The sequence below is a fragment of the Ambystoma mexicanum genome, chromosome 5p (assembly GCF_040938575.1).
Source record: "Ambystoma mexicanum isolate Mex_15411 chromosome 5p, UKY_AmexF1_1, whole genome shotgun sequence".
In the NCBI taxonomy this organism is placed as follows: domain Eukaryota; kingdom Metazoa; phylum Chordata; class Amphibia; order Caudata; family Ambystomatidae; genus Ambystoma; species Ambystoma mexicanum.
The window spans coordinates 719,428,835-719,449,906 of record NC_090930.1 but is presented as its reverse complement, the minus strand read 5'-3'; the positions used below and the strand labels follow the sequence as shown (position 1 = coordinate 719,449,906).

General features: G+C 46.8%; 1 protein-coding gene across 1 annotated transcript in view; it reads left to right on the top strand.

The window, feature by feature from the left end:
- The window catches only part of LOC138481150 (TRPM8 channel-associated factor homolog), a 416,320-nt gene that overhangs the window by 255,315 nt on the left and 139,933 nt on the right, over positions 1 to 21,072 (top strand). The window contains exon 6 of the mRNA XM_069613089.1: positions 20,648 to 20,887. Coding sequence (XP_069469190.1) covers positions 20,648 to 20,887 — 240 coding nt within the window. The remainder of the gene's footprint in view (positions 1 to 20,647; positions 20,888 to 21,072) is intronic.

The window sequence follows — 21,072 nt, the reverse complement described above, 5'->3', positions numbered from 1 at the left end:
GCCATACCTGACTTGCAGAACACATGTACACTGAATAACATGCAGTCACATGCAAATTGCATACACAATTGTCAGATATTCCAAAGATTCTTTAAGTGCATATCCTCTTCTCTGTATAATTGGGATAATGCAGTACAAATGTTTTACATTGGATACAAATGTGATGATGGTAATGAATAGCGACCTATAGAGAAAAATACTGCCTCATCCTCCATGCCATCAACACTCTCCAGGAATCCCGGTACTCTAGAGAAAAACCACTTGCTTCCCCGGACCCACACTTGAGCCCCTGAATACCCGTTTCACTGCCTTTCAGGAGTCCTGTGCACCTGACCTTGGGCTAGTGGGAGTTCTAATGGATTGTTATGCTCCTCTTGCCAAATGCTAAACCACAAGCACAATGACAAGACAAAATTAACATGCACGTGACTTGTCAACACATTGCAATGTATCATCAGGTATACTCAGCAGACAAATCACAGTAGTATCATATGAGGATATGTCATATTGCAATATTGTCTCGGGAGGATAGCTCAGCGGCAACGTGTTGAGCAACACAGGTTCGATCCCCGGATGCACGCTTAGAAACCTCTGGGTATTAAGCGCGTTATAAATAACCTATCATATCATATCAAAAATATCTCAGCAGGAATGACAATGAAACAGTATCCTGAAATATTATTCTGAAACATATCAAAGTTTAACATATACAGGATCATATATGGTTGAAGAGCTCATCAGTGTAAAGCATATCGTATGATGTAGTAACATCGTATGTTTGTGTTGTATAGAAACTGCCAGTGTTATTCTTAAGCATTCTTCTGAGAGTTTATGCCTTAATTGTCAATGTTAATGAGTTCCTGATGTAATTAAAGTAAACAGATGTGTACCCTTGCATCTGTTCCTAGCACTAAAAAATAAGTACTAACAAAGACTATAGTTTAGGCTTTTGTATAGCTACTAGATGTTTACTTCTTGATCTCTAGCTACTTCTATCATACAGTAATATCAATGTGTGTGTTGTATTATTTTTGAGCAGTCTTCTGAGATGTAATGCCTTAATTTTGCATGTAAAGGAGTTCATGTTGTAATTAAAATAAGACAGATGTGTGCCCTTGAATCTGTTCTTTGCATTTACGTCTAATTAAAAACAAGAACTAACAATAGCTATAATGTTTGCTTTGGTTTAGATAATATATAGACATTTGTGAGGCACTGACACTCTTTGATTGGGTACTTGCACCATTTTCCAGCTGTTACAATGTTATAGCCAAGGCCACTATGACAGGGCTTGGCAAATGTCTATCTCTTGATATCTAGTTCCTTCTATCTATAAACATCAAAGTTTATGTTCTATTGGGCTTGCAAGTGTTATTGTTGAGCAGTATTCTGAGTTGTAATGCCTTAATTATGCATTCCTGTAGTAATTATATATGTATTTATTGAAACATTGTCTATAGTGCGAACCAGGCACAAATGCATTGGAGCGCTTCACAAATCAACAGATACAAAACATTTAAAATCATAGTAAGACAGATGTGTTCTCTTGCACCTGTTTCTTGCACTTAAGTCCTGTAAAAACAAGTACTAACAAAGGCAAGGGTTTTGAATTTTGTATAGGTATTATGTAATGTAAGTGGTCTGGTATAGCGCCTGTTTGTTACTACTGGAGGGCTCATTGTGCTTGGCTTTGTAAGAAAAACGGGGTTGGAGTTCATTAGTGGGACAGTGGGAAAGGCAGATGAGAAACCTGTGATGTTGATGGGTGCAGGTCAGAAGTACCTGGTTCGAGAGTGGCAATCTGCTTTCTATGGGTTTGGTAGTGATATTTGGAAGTATGGTAACCATAAGGAAGAACCCAAGATTTGATAGACTACAGCGCTTTTGGTTTGGATAGCCGCTGGTGTGGGAGCGTACAACAGGGCCAAAGAGGAGAGCTTAGTCATGGCTGGTTAGTGTTGACGTGCTCATGGCTAGGTCTGCGGTGGCTGTCTGTGGACGTTTGTGTGTGTAGTATAAGGTGGTAGGAGATCTTAGAGGGGAAACTCATGGGAACGGGGCAGTAGGCCTTACAAGGCAAAATAACCTCCAACCCTGCACTCTTGCCACTGGACCCTTGCACATAGGTCCCATTTCTATAGCTGACACTGTCCCTGTCAATCCCTCACTCTCCCTCACATTGATAAATTGTATCCCATGTGCAACAAAGCAAGCATCTGCGAGTTGGCAGATGAGGGCGAAGGGACAGTCTGTAAACTCCAGTCAAAGACTATAAACTGCAGCTGAGGGTTAGAAGAGGTAAGAACTTTTGATTCTGAAAAAGGGCTTAAATGGGGCGCCCCAGTCACCCATTTTGCCTTCCTTAGAATACTGGCTGGCAGGCTGAGAGATGCTTCAAAGTTCAGTACACCGTGCTCGGGTACTGTGCTCAGAGGGCTGCTGGGAATTCTGCTCATCAGGGCAGGGCAAGAAGGCTTTTGTCAGGCGTTATTCAGGTATTCGTCAGGACAGAGGATCGAATCGCTGCTCATTTAGCCCAGAGGTCTACCCTGCTGTCTCCTTCAACCCCCAAACTATTCTCATGCAGTCCAAAATGAAATTCCCCTCCACTGCCACCATAAAACACACACTCACCAGGTTTTTACGTGGCACCAGGCCTTCGGTATCAGAGTGATGCTGCAATCCTGCAAGCGATACTTCATGATGAAATGTGAAGTGGAAAAAATGGAGAGTGGGATGTGGATTCTCAAAATAATATGCTGAACCATGGCATACAAAAGGAGATGGGGTGGTGCGACGGGTGCAGGATAATGAAGAGAGGTGTGTTGGCAGTGACAGTCAGGGGTTTAGGGGCTGGGTGATACGATGGACTTTCCAATTACACTGCAATTTCGAATAAGCAGTCCCTCTGGCCTCTGGCCCCTCTCTAACAAAGGGTCTCAGGGGGTTCCTTACTTGTGGCACAGCTAAAATGATGGGAGGAAGGCCAAAACAGCTAGATTCATACAGATTTTTGGGCTGTCGCACCAAGGGTAGGGGGGGCTGTCAGGGATTAGCATGTGCACAAGGTGTGTGTTATTCCCCAAAGGGAGTCTCCTGGAGCCAAGGAAGGTACTGCCTCACCCAATAATAACTAATTATGCTACAGAAGAGAGGAAAGGTGGCGAGAGGCTGTCAGGCTGTCTCCAAAGTATATGGGATGTTGACTGAAATTATGTTCTTACAATTACAACTTTTACAAAAATAGGTAAGATGTCTTAGAGAAATGTCAGAGAAGGCAGCAGAAAGTACCCCACACTCACTCCTAAACTGGGCAGCTGCTGTGTGTGCCCTCTGTGATGATAAAAGCAATGCCTCATTGCCCTCCCCGTGTCGCAATGTTTTTTGAAATAAATGAATGTATAGTTTCCTTTGTTAAAACATGAAGGTCTTGAGTCTTGTCTATGCCCGTTGACAAGTATGTCAATTTTTGTGTAATTGGTTTGTGTCTAAAAACTGGTTGAATACAGGAGAAGGGGGTAGTCTGTGATTCCTATATACATAACGGTATACCCAGGCTACACCTCTCAGGTCCAGAAAAGTAGGGCGCAGTACACACCGGCTAAAGCTAGAATTCGCGATGCCGGGCTGAAGTATATTCTAATGTATCCTGCGAGACTTAAGGTCCTGTATAAAAACTGCGCTCTATTCTTTGATCACTCAGGCGAGGTCCAGGAATGCATGGACAGAGAGGGAGTTGGCTCAAAACCTGCTGATGATGCCCCACACAATAAAAGCAAAGACATCCCGGAAGAAGATACTGGCGGCCATTGATGACGGGACAAGGAGCGGGTGAATACGGCCCATGGGAGCAAACAAATAGGAACCATTGAATGTACGAGAAGCAGGGAACGCACGCAGAGGAGCTGGATTACCCTCTAAGTCCACTTCATGGTCTATTTTGAATAAACGTCAGGATGACAATTCCAATTGACCTAGGAATCCAGAGGGAGAAGCTTGCTCCCGAAGCTGCAACCAAACCGCCCCCAAGTTCTGTTTTTTCCTTCTTTTTTCTTTTTTGGATGTCGGTTTCTTGGGCCCAACTGCTGCGCACAACCTTAAGGCTATTGCCGCAGGTAGTGGTGAAGAGCGGACATGCCTGAGCATGTGTAGCAATGCTGGGCTGTTGTTTATAGTTGGTGTAGTTGGGGAAGTTAGGGGGGAACCTGTGTTGTTATTGAACGTCGCTGTATGGAGGATCTATTTCCAGACAATGGGTCAGGTCACAAGAGGTAGAAGGAACAGTGGGGATGAGGACGGGATGTCCTGTCTATTTTGTTGTATATGTGTGATAATGGCAGGTGAGATTAAACTATTAACCTGGAATGTCCGGGGGTAGAATAATTTTATCAAAAGAAACAGAGTGTATACTCACCTCCGCAGACACAAAATTGATGTAGCCTTATTACAAGAGACACACCTCATGCCGGAGAGGCAAGCATTGCTTACTAGAAAATGGGGGGGAAGCTAGTGGGCTCTACATACTCACCAGAGGGGTACTGACTTGGATAGCACCTACAGCACCCTTCCAAGTGACTCAGACTAAGACCGACGATGAGGGCAGAATGGTGCTAATACAAGGGCTTTTGGAGAATGTGGACACTTGCATAATAAATACATGTGTTCCCAACCATAACACTGCTGCCTTCTTCCAGACACTATACACTAGATTGGGGCCATACAGGGACAGCTCCGTAGTGTGGGGAGGGGATTTTAATTGTGTTCTGAATCCCTGCATGGACAGGTCAGACACCAAAGTGCTGAAACCCTCCCCGCCTACCAGGGTACTAAAATTGTTATTAACATCATTCAAACTGATGGATGTTTGGAGAGAGCTTCACCCGGATACTAGGCATTATTCCCATGCCTCCCCCGGCCACATTGTCCACACCAGGCTTGATTATTATTTTGTGGTGAAGGATAACATGAGCAATGCCATGACAGTGGACTATAAGAGTACGGTCTTAGCCGACCACGTCCCTCTCCAGCTGCAGTGGAGATATGCCCCTCCAAGGCCCTGGAACATGGAAATTGAGAAGCGAGTCTGTGTCAGACCCCACTTTCCGGGATCACTTAAGAGACAAGATCAAAGAATACCTTCAACACAACGTGGGTAGTGTGGCGGGGGCAGGCACTTTGTGGGAGGCCCTGAAGGTGGTCATTAGAGGCAATGCCATAGTTGAATCAGGGGACATACAAGCCACGACCCGCAGGGAATTGTCCTCAGCAGAAGATGCATTGCAAGCACTGGCACAAACACAGAACGAATCCGATGGTGGGGAGGCGAACAAAATGGCACTGCGCCAACAATGTCTGGAATGCTGGGATCGATTGGGGAAACATAGCTACACTAGATATGTAGAGCGGCAGCATGAAGAAGGGTATAAACCGTTAGACTACTAGCCTAGTTATGTAAAAGAGAGGAGCAATGCACACCCATCTACGCAATACAATCACCACAATGCACTATGTGTAACACACAAGAGGATATTAACACAACCTTCTACGATTTATATCGGCAATTATACCAGGAGCGGCCTATATCTACGGACCAGGTCCTGGCGAAAGTGCTAGAAGATATAGACCTCCCTAGAATAGACGGGGAGGCAGCCAGTGAGCTGGAGGCCCCCATAACGGTTGAGGAATTGATTAACACCATACAGTCGCTGCCCACTGGGAAAATCCCAGGCAGAGATGGTTTACCCAGGGAATTTTATAAAGCATTCGCTAATGAATTAGCTCCTCACCTCCTCAGCCACCTGGACGGAAGCGTTTGACTCCGGTATACTCCCTCCTAGTCTGAGAGAATCAACGATAATACTCCTGTTGAAACCCAATAAACCACCACACAAGTGTAGCTCCTAAAGACCCTTGTCAATGTTGAACCAGGACAGTAAAATTCGACGGCAACCTTGGCCAATAGGCTAAATAAAGTAATACATTCACTGATACACCCAGATCAAACGGGTTATGTGCTGGGCAGGAACATGTCCTTGAACTTAAGATGTCTTCACCATATTATGCACAGTATGGCAGGCTGGGAAACACCATGCGCCATCGCAGCCCTGGATGCGATAAAAGCATTTGATTCCGTCAGGTGCAACTGGATCCACGCTTCGCTGCAAAGGTTGGGCATTGGCCCTCATTATAGGCGCTGGGGGGAAATAATATACACAGAACCGATGGCCAGAGTTAAGACGGGTAGGCATTTCTCCAAAAGCCGTGTGTATTGGAGAAGGGTACTAGACAAGGATGCTTGCTGTCCCCGCTACTGTAAATTTTGGCAATGGAACCAGTGGCCACGTATTTACAAGCGGAGTACATTACAGCGGGTATACCTATCATGGGGTCATACCACCTGATCTCCATGTATGCGGACGACATGCTTATATATGTGCAAAATCCAGAAGATAATCTGGAAATGATATTAGATGCCCTTGGTAGCTTCGCACAGATTTCGGGTATTACGGTTAGCATGGAAAAGTCCTCTCTGTTTCCAATAGCTGAATTGGCTAGGAAAGATTCAAGTGACTTGCCAGTGCTGGGTTTAAGGTAGAATGTGCCGACCTTCCGATACCTGAGTGTCAACATTTTTCATGAGCCAGCCAGAGAGCACAACAACAACACACAGAGGGCTATAGACGGGATAAGACATTCTATGACCTTTTGGCACAAACTTCCCCTCTTGGTTATGGGGAGGGCGGCACTGCTCAAAATGATTGTTCTCCCTAGGCTCCTGCATTATTTTGCAAACATTCCGTATAATAAACCGAAGGCTTTCTTCAAGGCATTAGATACCCTGTGTAGGGAGTTTTTATTGCATTGTAGCAGATGTCGGATTGTGTTAGCCTTATTGCAAAGACTGCATGGGGAAGGGGGCATTTAGGCCCCACAATTTGAGATGTATTACCTGGCAGGACAGCTAAAGTCCGTAGTGGGATGGCTAGCTGATGAACCTACCCCAGATGCTAAGCTCCTACAACCAGTAGCTCCACGCACCTTTTTGAAAGAGTTCCTGTGGTGCAGGAGGTCTCAAGTAGACGGTTATCCGTATTTGGCATCACTGAGCATACAATTGTGGGATAGGGCACTTGCATTACTAAAGCTGAAGGACTTGTTTTCATCACAGATACCACTGGCCTCACTGATCCCAGATACGTCTCAGGTGCATATGTGAATCAGAACGCACTGGGAGCCCAGGGACATAGCCACTTTAGGGGACCTGCTGACGGGTACCTCCTTTACTTCCTTTCAGGAGTTGGTTGATACTACGGTCTGCACAGCGGCCAATACCGGCTGCATCGCACCCTGAGACACATGGTGGTACAAATATGGCCAACATATGTATAAGTGGCAGAGGCCCTCTCCCTAATTGACACCATGTTTGACATAGCTGAAGGCCCACATACGATTTCTAGGCTCTACGGGTTCCTTCTAGACCTAGAGAGTAGTCTTTGCTCAGTGGCATACATAAAGTCCCAGTGGGAAGAGAAATTAGTGACCACGTTTAGTGAGACACAATGGACGCAGATGCTGCCGTACCACAAGACAGTGTCCCGGAATACGAGGTTGCAATTAATTCAATTGTACGTAACACATAGGATATATCTGACCCCTTTCAAGATATCTAAATTTCCTGTTGCCGCTGCACAATATTGCCCTAGATGAAAAGCCACAGATGCAGATATGTTGTACATGTTCTGGTCCTGCCACAAGATTGTGGGGTACTGGGGGAGGATTTCAAACAGGATGAGCAAGGGAGGCCTGAACATATACCCACTCACACCAGAGGCCTGTTTGTTGGGCCTCTTCACATGCCCCCGGCATCTATGGGCTGCCCCCAAATTGAAAGATTTGGGGTTCATACTGGCTAAACGGCGAATAGAGATGACCTGGAAGTCAGAAACAGGGCCCGCTTGGAGGATTGGTGGAGAGACTTAAAAAAATGGGTGCAAGCAGAGTCATTGGTCTGGTGAAGGGTAGTGCAGAGTCGAGCCCCTGACTATAGTGGGGAGATTACGGCATGGAACATACTTACACAAACACTTTTTGCTTTTTGCTTCGACGTCTTCGGAAACAGGGGAAGGACATAAGACCTCTGCTATTGCACAGACTCATCATCATAAAATATGAAAAAGGAAGGTCTTAAAACTCTGTCAGCGACACAGGGGGGAGGGTATTTGTGGGAGAGATGGGAGGGATAAGGGAATGGTTGGTTAATTCTGAGGGTTGTTAAGGAACGTTGTTGGAATACCCAGTAATCAAGACACTTACTATGACAATATGTTTGGATTGTTATTTATGTTTGTTATCGGTCAAGTGGCACAGCGAGTAGAGCGCTCGCTTTGACATCAGTGCAGAGCCTGCGAACGCAGGTTCGAATCCCGGCAGCGCCAAACTCAGCGTTTCATCCTTCCGAGGTCGATAAATGAGCACCACATACCGTGGGTAATAATAAGCAGCGCTCAGATACCTGAGGGTTCGTAGCGCTATATAAATGCCAAATTATTATTATTATATAAAATCAATAAAAATTGTTTTACAAAAAAACAGGCTGCTATTGGCGTCCCTTTGAGTGGTGGGTGGGGCTAGGCAGGAGTCTTCACATTGATTGCATGCACTCCCAGCTATACGCAGGTACAGCCACTGGCTGAGTGCCTAAATTGACTATTTGCTTTCAACCCTGTTACATTTGCTTTACTATTTTATTTTCTTTCAGCTTGTTTCCATGCGCAGGCGTGTGACTGGACGCCATTGATTCAATTTAATTATTTTAATTGTTTATTGTGTCCAGTTATTTTAATTTATGCTCAACATTTACTTTTTGGTTCCTTGTAGACCGTTGTTTCGTTTCGAAGTTGCTTGTCTTCCTTGTCTCCTGCCTAACCCCCCGCCCCCACACCCAGACAAGACATGCTTTGCGGCCTTTCTTTGCTTTCCTTTGAGCAGTGGGTGGGGCTAGGTACTCATGAGTTTTCACATTGATTGCGTGCACTCTGAGCTACACGCAGGTATGGCCACTGGCTGAGTGCCTAAATTGACTATTTGCTTTTAACCCAGTTAAATTTGCTTTACTACTTTTTTCCCTTTCAGCTCGTTTCCACGAGTGGGCGGGTGACTGGAAGCCATTAATTTAATTTATTTACTTTCATTGCGTATTGTGTTCTGTTATTTTGCTTTATACTCGACTTTTACTTTTTGGTACTTCGTAGACCATTGTTTGGTCTGGAAGTTGCATGGCATTTCTTGTCTCCACGTCTTTCTTGAGCAGTGGGTGGGGCTAAGCTAGGCCTATATCATTGTGATGGGGCTTCCCGTGCCTCGGGCCGCCCTGTACTAGAACCAAAGCATACGCATACACTGAGACTAGGACACGCACATCTGATCGTTCCAGGGTCCCGGCGGCAACTGCCTCACGGGCCGTCTTTATTTCTTACGCGCATGCACCACCACAACGAGGCTAGCACCTGTGCACATGCATTACGGACGTAACATCCCTTATTTTCTTCAAACAAAAACAACAACAACTTATAACTGCAACACATTCACAGGTCCACCATGAACGTTACAAACATTAACTTTCTGAATAGTGTATCATGGGCCACGGACAGTCACCTGTTCAGTCACCTGAATCTAGAATGTAATCTTTGAGCCGAACAGGTATGGCGCGGCCTTGTCGCGCCGGGTACCGCCTTTCCGCCTGCGAGCTGAGCGGTGGGGTCCCGACTGTCGGTGGTGAATCCACAGATGGGTCACCCTCCGGTACCTCTGCATCTTCCTCCTGCTGCATAGGCCTTGTAGGATCAGCGTCGGGAGGCCGGCTGCCAAATCTTTTGAAAAAGGACTGATTGCGGGTGATGGTTCCTCGTGCATTCGCCGCAGTGATCATAGATCCTTTGACATGGGTGACGACCCACAGTTGGGGTTCATATGTCAGTGACAGTTTCCCCTCTCGCCTGCGGTTGCCTACCAGTACCGAGTCTCCAACCGCCATGTCCTTTTCTCGCAGTCCCCTCCGTTCGTTCTCCTTGGCATTGTGGGCTTCTCATTCCCTTCTCACCCGGTCATTGTCTATGATCCCCAGCTCACGACCTTCTACCTCTGGGAGGAGGCCCCTCAGACATCTCCCAAACAGAGCCACGGCCGGAGCCACGCCGGTGGACTGATGCGGTGTCGACCTATATTCTCGGAGAAACTCAAATAGGGTTCTCTTTAGTTCCACCCCACTGTTGCCCGCTATGCGGAATACCTTATTGAGGGTCCTCATGAGCCTTTCGGCCTCCCCATTAGCCCTGGGCTACAGCGGCGACACCTTCCGATGTTGTATGCCCCTTTCTCTCAGATACTGTGCAAATTGGTCCCAGTGAATGGTGGCCCATTGTCCGAGCAGAGGACTTCGGGGAGGCCATGCGTGCCGAACATCTTTTCCAACGCAAGGATCGTGTGATCTGTGGCATGTGAGTCAACTAGTTCCACCTCCGGATACCTCGACCATTGGTCTACGGCCACTAAAAAGTACATGCCCCTCCCGGTTAACCCAAAGTCAGTGTGGACGGTGCCCCACGGCTTCTCGCTTCGTTCCATTGAATTTATCGGGGGTGCTCTTTCTACGGGGCTGGCTGCCTGGCACGACAAACACCCTTTTACATGCTGTTCAACTAAGGTTTCCAGATCTGGGAACCAAACCTTTGTGCGCAGCCTCGCCTTTGTCTTCACCACTCCCTGATGTCCGGTATGTGCCAATTCTATGACTCGGGCTCTTAGCGACCAGGGTACCACAATTTGCCGGCCTCTTAGTAACAACCCATCTTCTGAAGTGGAGAGTTCATCGCGGATTTTCCACAGTGCCTGAAGATCCTTCTGGGCTCTGTCCTCCCTCCTTGAATTGTTCTGCAGAACACTTCTCCAGTCGCCACTCTGAATTGCAGCTCTGATGATTTTAAACACCTCGTCGTCTGCTGACTCTTGTGCCATCTGATTTCTGTCCAACGCCACTGGCATGGCAACTGCCACGACATTATGTATGAATTCTTTGTACTCTGCCACATCTCCCTGATCACCTTCCCTCTCCCTGTTAGGATGACGGGACAAGTAGTTCGCTGGACTGTTCGTCCCTGGTCGGTACACCAATTTGACCCCGTATTCAATGAGGGCCAGCAACCACCGTTCTATCCTGGGAGGAGGTTTCGAGGATACACCCGCTAGGATTGGAAGAAGCGGTTTTTGATCCGTGATGACAGTAACAGGTTTCGCGAAAATGTACAACCTGAAATGTCTGCAGCCCCATAAGATGGCCAGGGCCTCTCTCTCTATCTGAGAGTAGCGACGTTCAGTCTCCGTGAGGGCTTTACTCGCATATGTGATAGGTAGCATCTTGCCTCTCACGTCCTTCTGCATCAGCACAGCTCCTAAACCCACCCTACTGGCATCTACAACCACCTCGGACTCGGCTGCAGGATCAAAATACGCCACTGTGTCTTGATCTGACAGTGCCTTCTTGATATCATCGAACGCATCTTGTTCTTTGGTACCCCAGACCCAAACTGCGTCATTTTTCGTGAGGGTCCGGAGGGGTTCAGAAAGGGACGCCAAACCCTTGATGAAGCGACCGCAGTAATTCACCATCCCCAGAAAACTGCAGACTTCGGTCGGCGATTGGGGGGGTGCAGCCTCGTGGATGTCTCTAACTTTGTCCGGATCCAGGGATACACCATTGCCATGAAACACAAAGCCAAAAAACCCAATGCGATCTCTGAAGAATTCGCATTTTTCCCGGTGTAAAGTAAGTCCAAGATCTTTCAGTCTCTGCAGGGTTGCTTCTAGACGCTTCAGGTGTTCGGCATGTGTGGTGGCAAAAACCAAGATATCGTCACTCATATTTATCACTCCCCTTAGACCCGCCAAGGCACCCCTGATGGCATTCTGAAACACCTCAGCTGCTGAGGAAATCCCAAAGCTGAGACGCTTAAGCTGGTACAGACCCTCGTGCGTCGTGAAAGTAGTAATGTAACTTGAGTCCGCATGTAACTCCAGCTGGTGATATCCTGCTCTTAGATCAAGTTTCGAGAATATCCTGGTACCCTGCAGTTCACTGATGATATCATCTATAGTGAGGGTCAGGTGGCGTTCTCTCTTGATGGCCGCATTGGGCAACCACATGTCCACGCATATGCAAACCTTGCCCGGTTGTTTGGGCTTAGGTGCCACCACGATTGGCGAGACCAAAGGAGTCGGCCCTTCCACCCTTTCAATGATATCCATATCGATCAGTGCTTTGAGTTCCTCTTCAACCTGGGACCGCAGATGGAATGGAATTCGTCTGTGTTTCAATGCTGTTGGGCGGATCGTTTCATCTATGTGCAGCCGCACTGGTTCCGCTTTTAGTCGACCAATCCCTTGAAACGTACTCTCAAATCTCTCCAAATTGAGTCTACATTAACTTGATAAATTGCACATGCAAAATGGACCAGATCTAATGCTTTCGAGGCCGCAAAACTCAACAGGGACCGCGGGCTAACATCCGTGACGAAGAACCTTGCCTTGATTGTCTTTCCTTCATGCGCTACAGGAGCTACAAACACCCCTTTGATTGGCAGGGGAGTGTCACCCCCGAACGTGAAAATCTTCGCCCTCAAATGGTCCAATGGAGGGGGGCCTGGGAGGGCCTCGTAGTGTTCGGTAGTCAACACACATACTAAGGCACCAGTGTCTATTAGTACCTGCGTGGGGACTCCTTGAATGTTGACCACACACATTGGTTGTCTGCTTTTGCTCGCCCCGGTCGCCAAACTTGAAATGAAAAAGACTTCTTCATCATCTTCCTCCTCCTCTGCGATGTTGAGTCTTTGGACATCCTGTTCCACTGCAGCAACACTTTGTTGTTTTCTATATCCACCGCTTACCCTCGCGGGTCCCCACTGTGTGGTGACTGGGGCAGCCGCTCTGCACATCCGGGCATAGTGCCCCGGCATGTTGCATCTTCCGCAGGTCCTCGATTTGGCTGGACAGTCTTCCGAATGCGGCAAATCGTATCCACAATACTGACAGATGACCTTATTGCCCTGGGGAGATGTCGGTTCCTACCTCTTTTGGTTCCACCTTGACTTTGTCTGGGACTGTCTCCCAACCGCAAAAGCTTCCTCGAGTTTGCCTGGGTGTGCGGCAGCGTCCATCTTAGCCCCTCTACTCTCGGCAAGTTTGTAAACCCTTCCACTGTCCAAAATCTGTGCCAGCGACATGCCTGGCTCTCTCAAAACCTGCCTCCGCAGTTTCCCTGTGCTGCACCCTTGGATCAGTTGATGTCGGACCATTAAATCGTCATTTGTCCAACAGCACGTGGTGGCTAGCTGTCTCAAACGTGCACAGAATTGATCGAATGTCTCTTCCTCGTGCTGCTTTTCTCCACACATGACAAACCTGTCAAAGTCTACGTTAGATAAGGGGATAAAATGTTTTGACCGCATCGTAGTTTACCACCGGTAAGGTGAGCGACTCATATATGCGCAGTACCTCTGTGCCCGCAGAGTACAACAGCGTCGCCACTTTGGCATCATCATCTGTTTCTCCAGTGGCGGCGAAAAACATGTCCAGTTTTCTTATCCAGAGGAGCCATCTCGGGCCTAGTTTCGAGGGAGGCCCTGAGGTGTCAAACTCTTGCATTGGTTGTAATGAGCCATGCTGCCTTCTCACCACCCTCACTGTTCCAGAGGCCTCTCCGTCGCTGTCCGTCATGTTCACAGGTCGCACAGGCACCTCAGACCGTGTTAGAGGCCACAAACCTGGCTATATCTGTGTCCGATGTAGGGAGACTGCAGAACGTGCAAAAATTCAGGGATTGTTCATCGCAGTGTTTAGACAGCGCAACGAGCACCCTCGCGGGCCGCAACCGCCTTAAACACCATAAACAAAATGGCCGCCGTCACTCGTGTGAGGATTGTGGCGCACGTGAGATGAAATACCCATAACGACACGATTGTTTGTCGCTAGTGTGATGGGGCTTCCCGTGCCTCGGGCCTCCCTGTACTAGAACCAAAGCATATGCATACAATGAGACTAGGACACGCACGTCTGATCATTCTAGGGTCCCGGTGGCAACTGCCTCACAGGCTTTTTTTATTTCTTACGCGCATGCGCCACCACAACAAGGCTAGCACCTGTGCACATGCATTACGGACGTAACAATCATGTGCCTCCTTAGGCAGTCACTGGCTTGCCACACAGCGGATGGACACAGCAGGCAAGGGCTCTGCACGCCAAAGTCAAGCCTGTCTGTGCTCGTCCGGGCTGCGGGATGGCTCTTGGGGAGCGGGGGGGTCAGCAATCGGGGGACCTTTCTAGCAGTTCACAAGTGCTGTCCCGCGAGCAGCTGCTTCGGGCACCGCTGGTGAGCACTGTGTGGCCGGTGGACTTTATCCAAATGCCTGTGACTTAAAGAATCCTGAATATTCTGGCAACCTTTCTTGTTTTTTACTCAATACCCATTCATTGGCAGCGCATGCACTAGCATGCCATGATTTACTATAAGACTATTCCCCAGATATTGCCTGCTTAACAGAGACTTGGCTGTGCAACCATTCTGGCCCTGCACTAGTGCCGGAACTTCCATTAAATTATAACATCCGGCAGGACTGCTCCTCTTTGACATCTGGTGGCGGGATTGCCTTTATTCACAAGTCAATCTTATCTGCTTGTGCAATCCCCTGTGACCATAGGGCCCTGTTACATTTGTTTATCTATTACATCTTCACATTCCTGTTATGTTTTACCGGTGTACCGTCCCACTTGCTATGACTTTTCTTTCTTTGATGCTTTTTTAAATTTGGTTGCCAAACCTACAATTTGAGAAACAGGTAATAGTTGGGGATTTTAATTTAAAAGCTAACTCTTGCTCAGATCAGCCCCTCTTGCAGTTTCTGTCGTGGTTGGAAGAGCTTGATCTGCTACAGTCTGTGTCTGGCCCTACCCAACGCTTGGGTAACACACTTGATCTGATCATTTCCTCACCTTCTGCGGTCCCGATCTTCCCAACCCTTCAACTGGTTTAGTCTGACCATTTTGTGATTCCTTTCTCCATAATAGCTGACAGTATTCCTCAGGTCACTTCTAAACCTAGAATTTGGAAATGCAGCTGGAGGTCTGTGGATGCAGTTAAGGTGGCTCAGTCTGTTGTGTCAGGGTGTCAGGCCCTTCCAGTTGTGGACCTGATGTCTTTGGCCCAAGTATTTACTGAGACGGACAATTGTCTTGCTCCTGTCAGATTATCTAGACAGCGAGTTTGTCAGTCTGAGCTGTGGTTTGATGATGCTTGAAGCTTTTGCGACTTAAGCGATGACAGGCTGAATGGAAGTGGAGAAGCTCCTACCTTCAGTCAGATCGGGTGCTTTTGCGCAAGGCTTCGGTTGTGTTCCATAACGCCATTGTGTCTGCTAAAGGTAGGTCTTACACAAGTAAGGTGGAGGCTGCTCTCAATCAGCCTAAATAATTATTTGCACTTGTACACGCTATATCCGCCCTGGCTTGGGATCAGGTAGGGGTTGTCCACTCCCAGGAGTTGTGTGACTCGTTGTCGTGTTTCTTCTGTGATAAAATTGCCAGTATTGCCAGATGGTAATGTCGGGCTTAGGCCCTGGTGAATCTCCCCCAGTTATACCCAACTGTGCTCCTTTGGGTCTGTGGTCCTCCTTCCCTTTATTCTCAGCGGCGGAAATAATAAGGGCCACCTCCATGCTTAAGTCTGCCTCTGCCTTGGATTCCATCCCACAGGTTGTGTGTAAGGACATTATGCTGACTATTGTTCCTTGGGTGGCTCAGGCATTAACCACTCTTGTCAGTCTGGGTCCATTCCTTGACAGCTGAAACATGCACTGGTGATCCCTCTTTTTAAAAAACCCTTCTTGAATAATTCTTCTCCTGCTAACTTTCATCCAATTTCTCTACTGCCTTTCTTTCTGAAGCTGTTGGAGTCTCTAATTTCTACTCTTCTTAGCTCTTTTCTTGAAGCATCTAGTTTTTTAAAATCCTTTCCAGTCTAGTTTCCGCCCCAGCCGGTGCACAGAGAGCGTGCTCCTCTCTGTGTTGAATGATCATGTGCGTCTCTCTGACCAGGGTGGAGTGCAGGGACGTCATTTCACCAAAATGCAGGGGTAGCGGAAGTGACATCACATGGGACTTGACCTCTGATGACATCATAGGAAGTGATGTCATCTGACCACGCCCCGAGGTGACATCACGGGAAGCGATGGAACACGACCTTTCACCCAACAACAAAACAGGAAGTGGCATCACATAGCATTGTTTCTGAGTACACTACGAAAAATATGGTTATGATATCACTGTACAGTGATATACATTTCATACAATGATGGAACACCATATATATCGTTAATATCAGTGCATATAGGCCCTTATTACCAAATCACTGTGAAGTCAAGCAGACATCCAAGGCCAAACGATAATGATGTATTATTATACAACACTTACGCTTAAGCGCTTCATATAGAACAAATATACATACAATATCACCTGTGTTGGTTCTCATTTATCAACCTCACCAGGATGAAAGGCTGAGTTAACCTTGCTGGGAGTCGAACCTACAACCTGCAGATCACTCACACATTGCAGCAGTCAACGCTCAACCCACTGAGCTATCTTACCGGCTATAGCAATCAGAAAACCAGCCACTCCAGAAACAAAGAGCCCCATGCTGCTGGCCACAGCCCATGAGCTTCAATGTAAAAAATAAATAAATGTCTTTATCTTCTTTTTTAGGGGTAGCAAGGGAGACTGCAGAGGAAGCAAGGGAGAACTCAGGGGCTGCAGTTGTGACCCCTGGTGACCCCTAAATGACATCCATCGTGGAGTGGGAGCCTTGAAATTATTAGACTTATTGGCTGCTTTTGACACAGTTGACCACTCCATCCTGCTTGCCCGTCTTGCCGGGGCGGGTAAATCTGGACAGGTACTATCTTGGTTTTCAGCCTTTCTTATTGATCGTGCACAACCCCCTTCTCTTCCACCTTTTCTTTCTGTTTCTGTCGCACTGTCTTGTGGAGTCCCCCAGGGTTCAGCCTTGTCCCCCACTTTGTTCAATGTGTACATCCAGCCATTAGTTGAGTTCACCACTCCCACGGCCTCTGATGTTACTCCTATGCTGATGACACCCATAGTATTCTGCGGCTTGATCTTTCTCATCCTGATCCAGCATCTCGGCTACGGGGGAGGATTGCTGGAGGATGTGGGCTGTTGGATGGGCCACAACTTGCTTAAGTTGAACTAGGACAAGAGTGAGGTCCTGGTGGGTGGCCCCTCTTCTGCTTCTTCTCTTTGTACCCCTTCTTTCTGGCTTCATTTCTTGGTTCCTGCCCTGTTTCAGTCTCTATTGTGAAGAACTTGGTAGTTAAGAGGCATCTGTCTGTCAGTCTGTCTGTCAGTCTAGGCACTATAAATTGAGAGTTTCCCGCGAAGGGTATTGGGTTTCCTGCCTGCACAGTTCCATGCCCCAGTGGTTGCTGCACTGGTACTGAGTGTACTCAAATACTGCAATTCGTTACATCTAGCACAGCCACTGTATATAATCCATTGCCTTCACTTGATGCAAAATGTGCCAGCCAGAGTGGTGGTTCGCAGTGCAAGTTTCGTCCCTATGCTCATAAGCGTCTGCTCTGTTCCCTTGAGTCCTGCACTATCTCTGTCCATCAGGTGAGGCTCTGTCGGGTCGGGAGACGTGCCTTCTGCTGTGTTGCGGCAAGATCTTGGTACTCCCTCCCCTTTAATCTTCGGGCAACGGCTGATCATTCATTTTTTCGTCAGTCATTGAAAACGTTTCTTTTTGTTTAAATTATGCTAACCAGGACAAGCTTCCTGACTTACTCTGCCTAATGCCAAGATGCCCTTGGGTAGATGTGCGCTTTATACATTTATTTAAGATAAGATAAGACACCCAACTATCCTGAGGAGGGATGTCCTTTAGTTAACTATGTAACTTTCACTGCCTTTGTAATTGAAGAAAAAATCTCCAACTCTTGTAGTATTCCTGTTCTGGATGCCACAGTGCCATTTTAAGTCAGAGGCATTATATCTGGCACTGTATTTGCTCAGAGTTTTATCAAGAAGCATTACAGACAGTTTGAGACAATTAGTTGCATCTGGCCCCTGACCGCACTACCGGAAACTTTATGCACCTGATCACCACCTCTGCCCAGAGAGCCAGTCGAAATGTCTGCTTTAAAGTGGTTCCAGACAATCAAGCCTTTCCCACCCGCTCCCCACATCAAGACACCCCCAAATGAATCGTCCACTTCTGCTGCAGAGAGAAACACAACGAAGACATGCTTGGCACAGTGAAGCCTTCTAAAAGAGACCACTGTAGAGAACCTGTGGTCTTGGTGCTCTTTGCCAGACACTCTAGGTTCTCTGACTCCCCCTGAAGATTGATAAGAGCCCTGCTCCCTACTTCACCAAAATACTTTTTAAAGGATTTGTAAGTGATTATTTTTTTTTTGTTTTTCCCTTATTCTTTCATCTCTTTTCCTATTTTTGCTACCCCAACCGTATAAGTCACAGTTTGCTTGTCTGCTTTTAGTATTTACTCAGCCTGTGTTACTGTGTTAAATTCTTGCAGGGGTGGGTGATAGTGTGTTTGGTGATGATGAGGTTTAGTAAAGACTTATTTAAGCAATATAACCCGAGCAGGGGGATATTACCAGTCTGGTAATGCCCCTATGGTGTCAGTAACAAGCCTGAGAGAAACAAGGGCTTTAACATTAGGCCCAGTGCATTACCAGACCGGTAATGCCCCCTGCAAGTGTTTTATTGTCATTAGTATCCCAGCATGTTGTATTATGGTACTAATAGTGCATTTATCTCAAGTTGAGAAACATTGTGTTAACCGTTCCTGGAGAAAAAACGACCAAAAAAGATGGCCACCATGGCTCCGGAAGAAGGGAACTACACGTAGTCCCTTCTCCCTTTCCATGGTGGCCATGCGCTGGGAAAACTAGTGTTGCCGGCGCCGGCAAGGGACAAGGCAGTGCAAGCTAAGTGGGGCCGGTGTGGCGGGAGTTGGATATGTGGAAAAGGGGGTGAGGGTGGAGGAAGGGAAAAGGGACGCAGGGGAGTGCACTTACCTGATTTCTGGTGAGGGAAGATGGTGGCCTTCTGCTCTGAGAAGACCCAGAACAGGGTCTACATCATGTGATAAAGACGTCGTTTTGAGCCTCCTCATTGGCTGGGTGGCTGCCACCTCCCTCACCAGGAGCATTGCTATATAAACCATTGATTGGACAGTGATGTTAATTTGATACTTACCCCCACATTGATGTTGTTTGGATGCTTCCGCTTCTGATCAAACACTGTAAAGAGCTTAGACGGCCCATGCTACCATAATAGAGGCAAAGTGGTGAGCCCATTTATTGTATACCTGTTTTACCTTTTTGACTGAAACATCACTGAGTCAAGTTCTGATGGAAATTTGGGCAGAGCATATATAAGTCTTTGTTCTCCTTTGTGCTTCTTCTGGCCAGTATGGGATTGTGTCACACAGTGATAAAACGTAGGAAGAAGGGATGTTATGGCTACAATGCAAAATCTGAAACCCATGGAGATTCACCAGTTGTGTTAGCATAGCAATCCCACCTGTCCTGCACCATGCCCGACTCATAACAACATAAATGACATCATAGCTGGCATACCAACTGGCATGGTATAAATGGACTTGGAAATCATGTTATGCCATCTCACAGTTTTCAATCGTTTATCGCAAAATTATGAGAGGGCTAATGGCGGTGTAATCCACCGTTCTTGTAGAGCATAAGACTCCATAGAGAACTTGTCTACTTTACCGGGAGTATTAATTCTGCATTGGTAAATCTGACAATTATGAAAGGTAAAGTAAATGATTTACCACCTGCTATGTGCTGGAGGTAAGTCCTCCTTTCACTGCCATCTCGGAATTCAGCAGTGCAGGAAAGTGGCAGTAAATTGGGTACCGCCATTTTACACAATTATTTCCTGTACCTCTGAACTCATAATGTGGCACACTCTCTACTGATATACAACAGTACAGTAGCACAGACTGCCACCATATATTAAATGGTGAAGTACCAACGTCTGTTATTAGAGGTCACTTAAAAAAAGATAGTTTCTACTATACAGGAATGGACTATCTGAGTTTAGATGTGTTTTACTGTATTCCAAATCATTACAACGCAATGTAGTAAAAAGCTACACTTAACTAATTGACAGGGACAATAGGCTCTTGAAAAGGATGTGATTGCCCCTCAATACACAACAGAATGTATTATAAGCATTCTAGGGTACTTATAGTTTTCCCTAGCTGTTTTAATGTCCTCTCGGCCCCTTTTGTTACATGTATGCCATCTTTAATGCCATGTGTGATGTCATGATCAGTGCAGAAGGGCGAGTTCGGGTTCTTTGCTCATCAAAACAGGTGATTCTTTTTGGAAAGGAAAGAAAGCTTCACTAGAGATGATTTCCAAGGGAATGACAAGCAATGTGACTCATGATTTTCTGGAATAAGCAGCACATGGCAGCATCAGTCTGATGAGTATGCACTCAGTTAATGTGTGGTCCTTTCTCATTGATGCCATAGGTGAAACCAGTAACGCCTCCTGGAAGGACACTATCCGCCATTACCCAGCTCCATGGGCAGAGCTTGCCACCGACAACATCATCCTGACGGTTCCTGCAGACAAGGTCCGCTCTCTGGACAACCCTGAAGAGCTGCTTTGCCTCTGGGATAGGATGATGAAGGCTGTCACTGAGCTGTCTGCAATCCCTTTCCCTTTCGCAAGACCAGAGAGGATCGTGGCAGATGTCCAGCTAGCCTCCAGCAAGTCTTTTCTCTGACATGTTAATAACAGCTTTCTAACGCATTAATCCACATGGCATGTTTAATGAAAGCTCTCTGTTATCCCATAATGACTCACCACATGCATTTAATTATATAACCAACTAGCAGAATCAAAGCCCTACCTAACTGAAAGCGCTTGAAACGATCTGTTTTTTAAATGTATT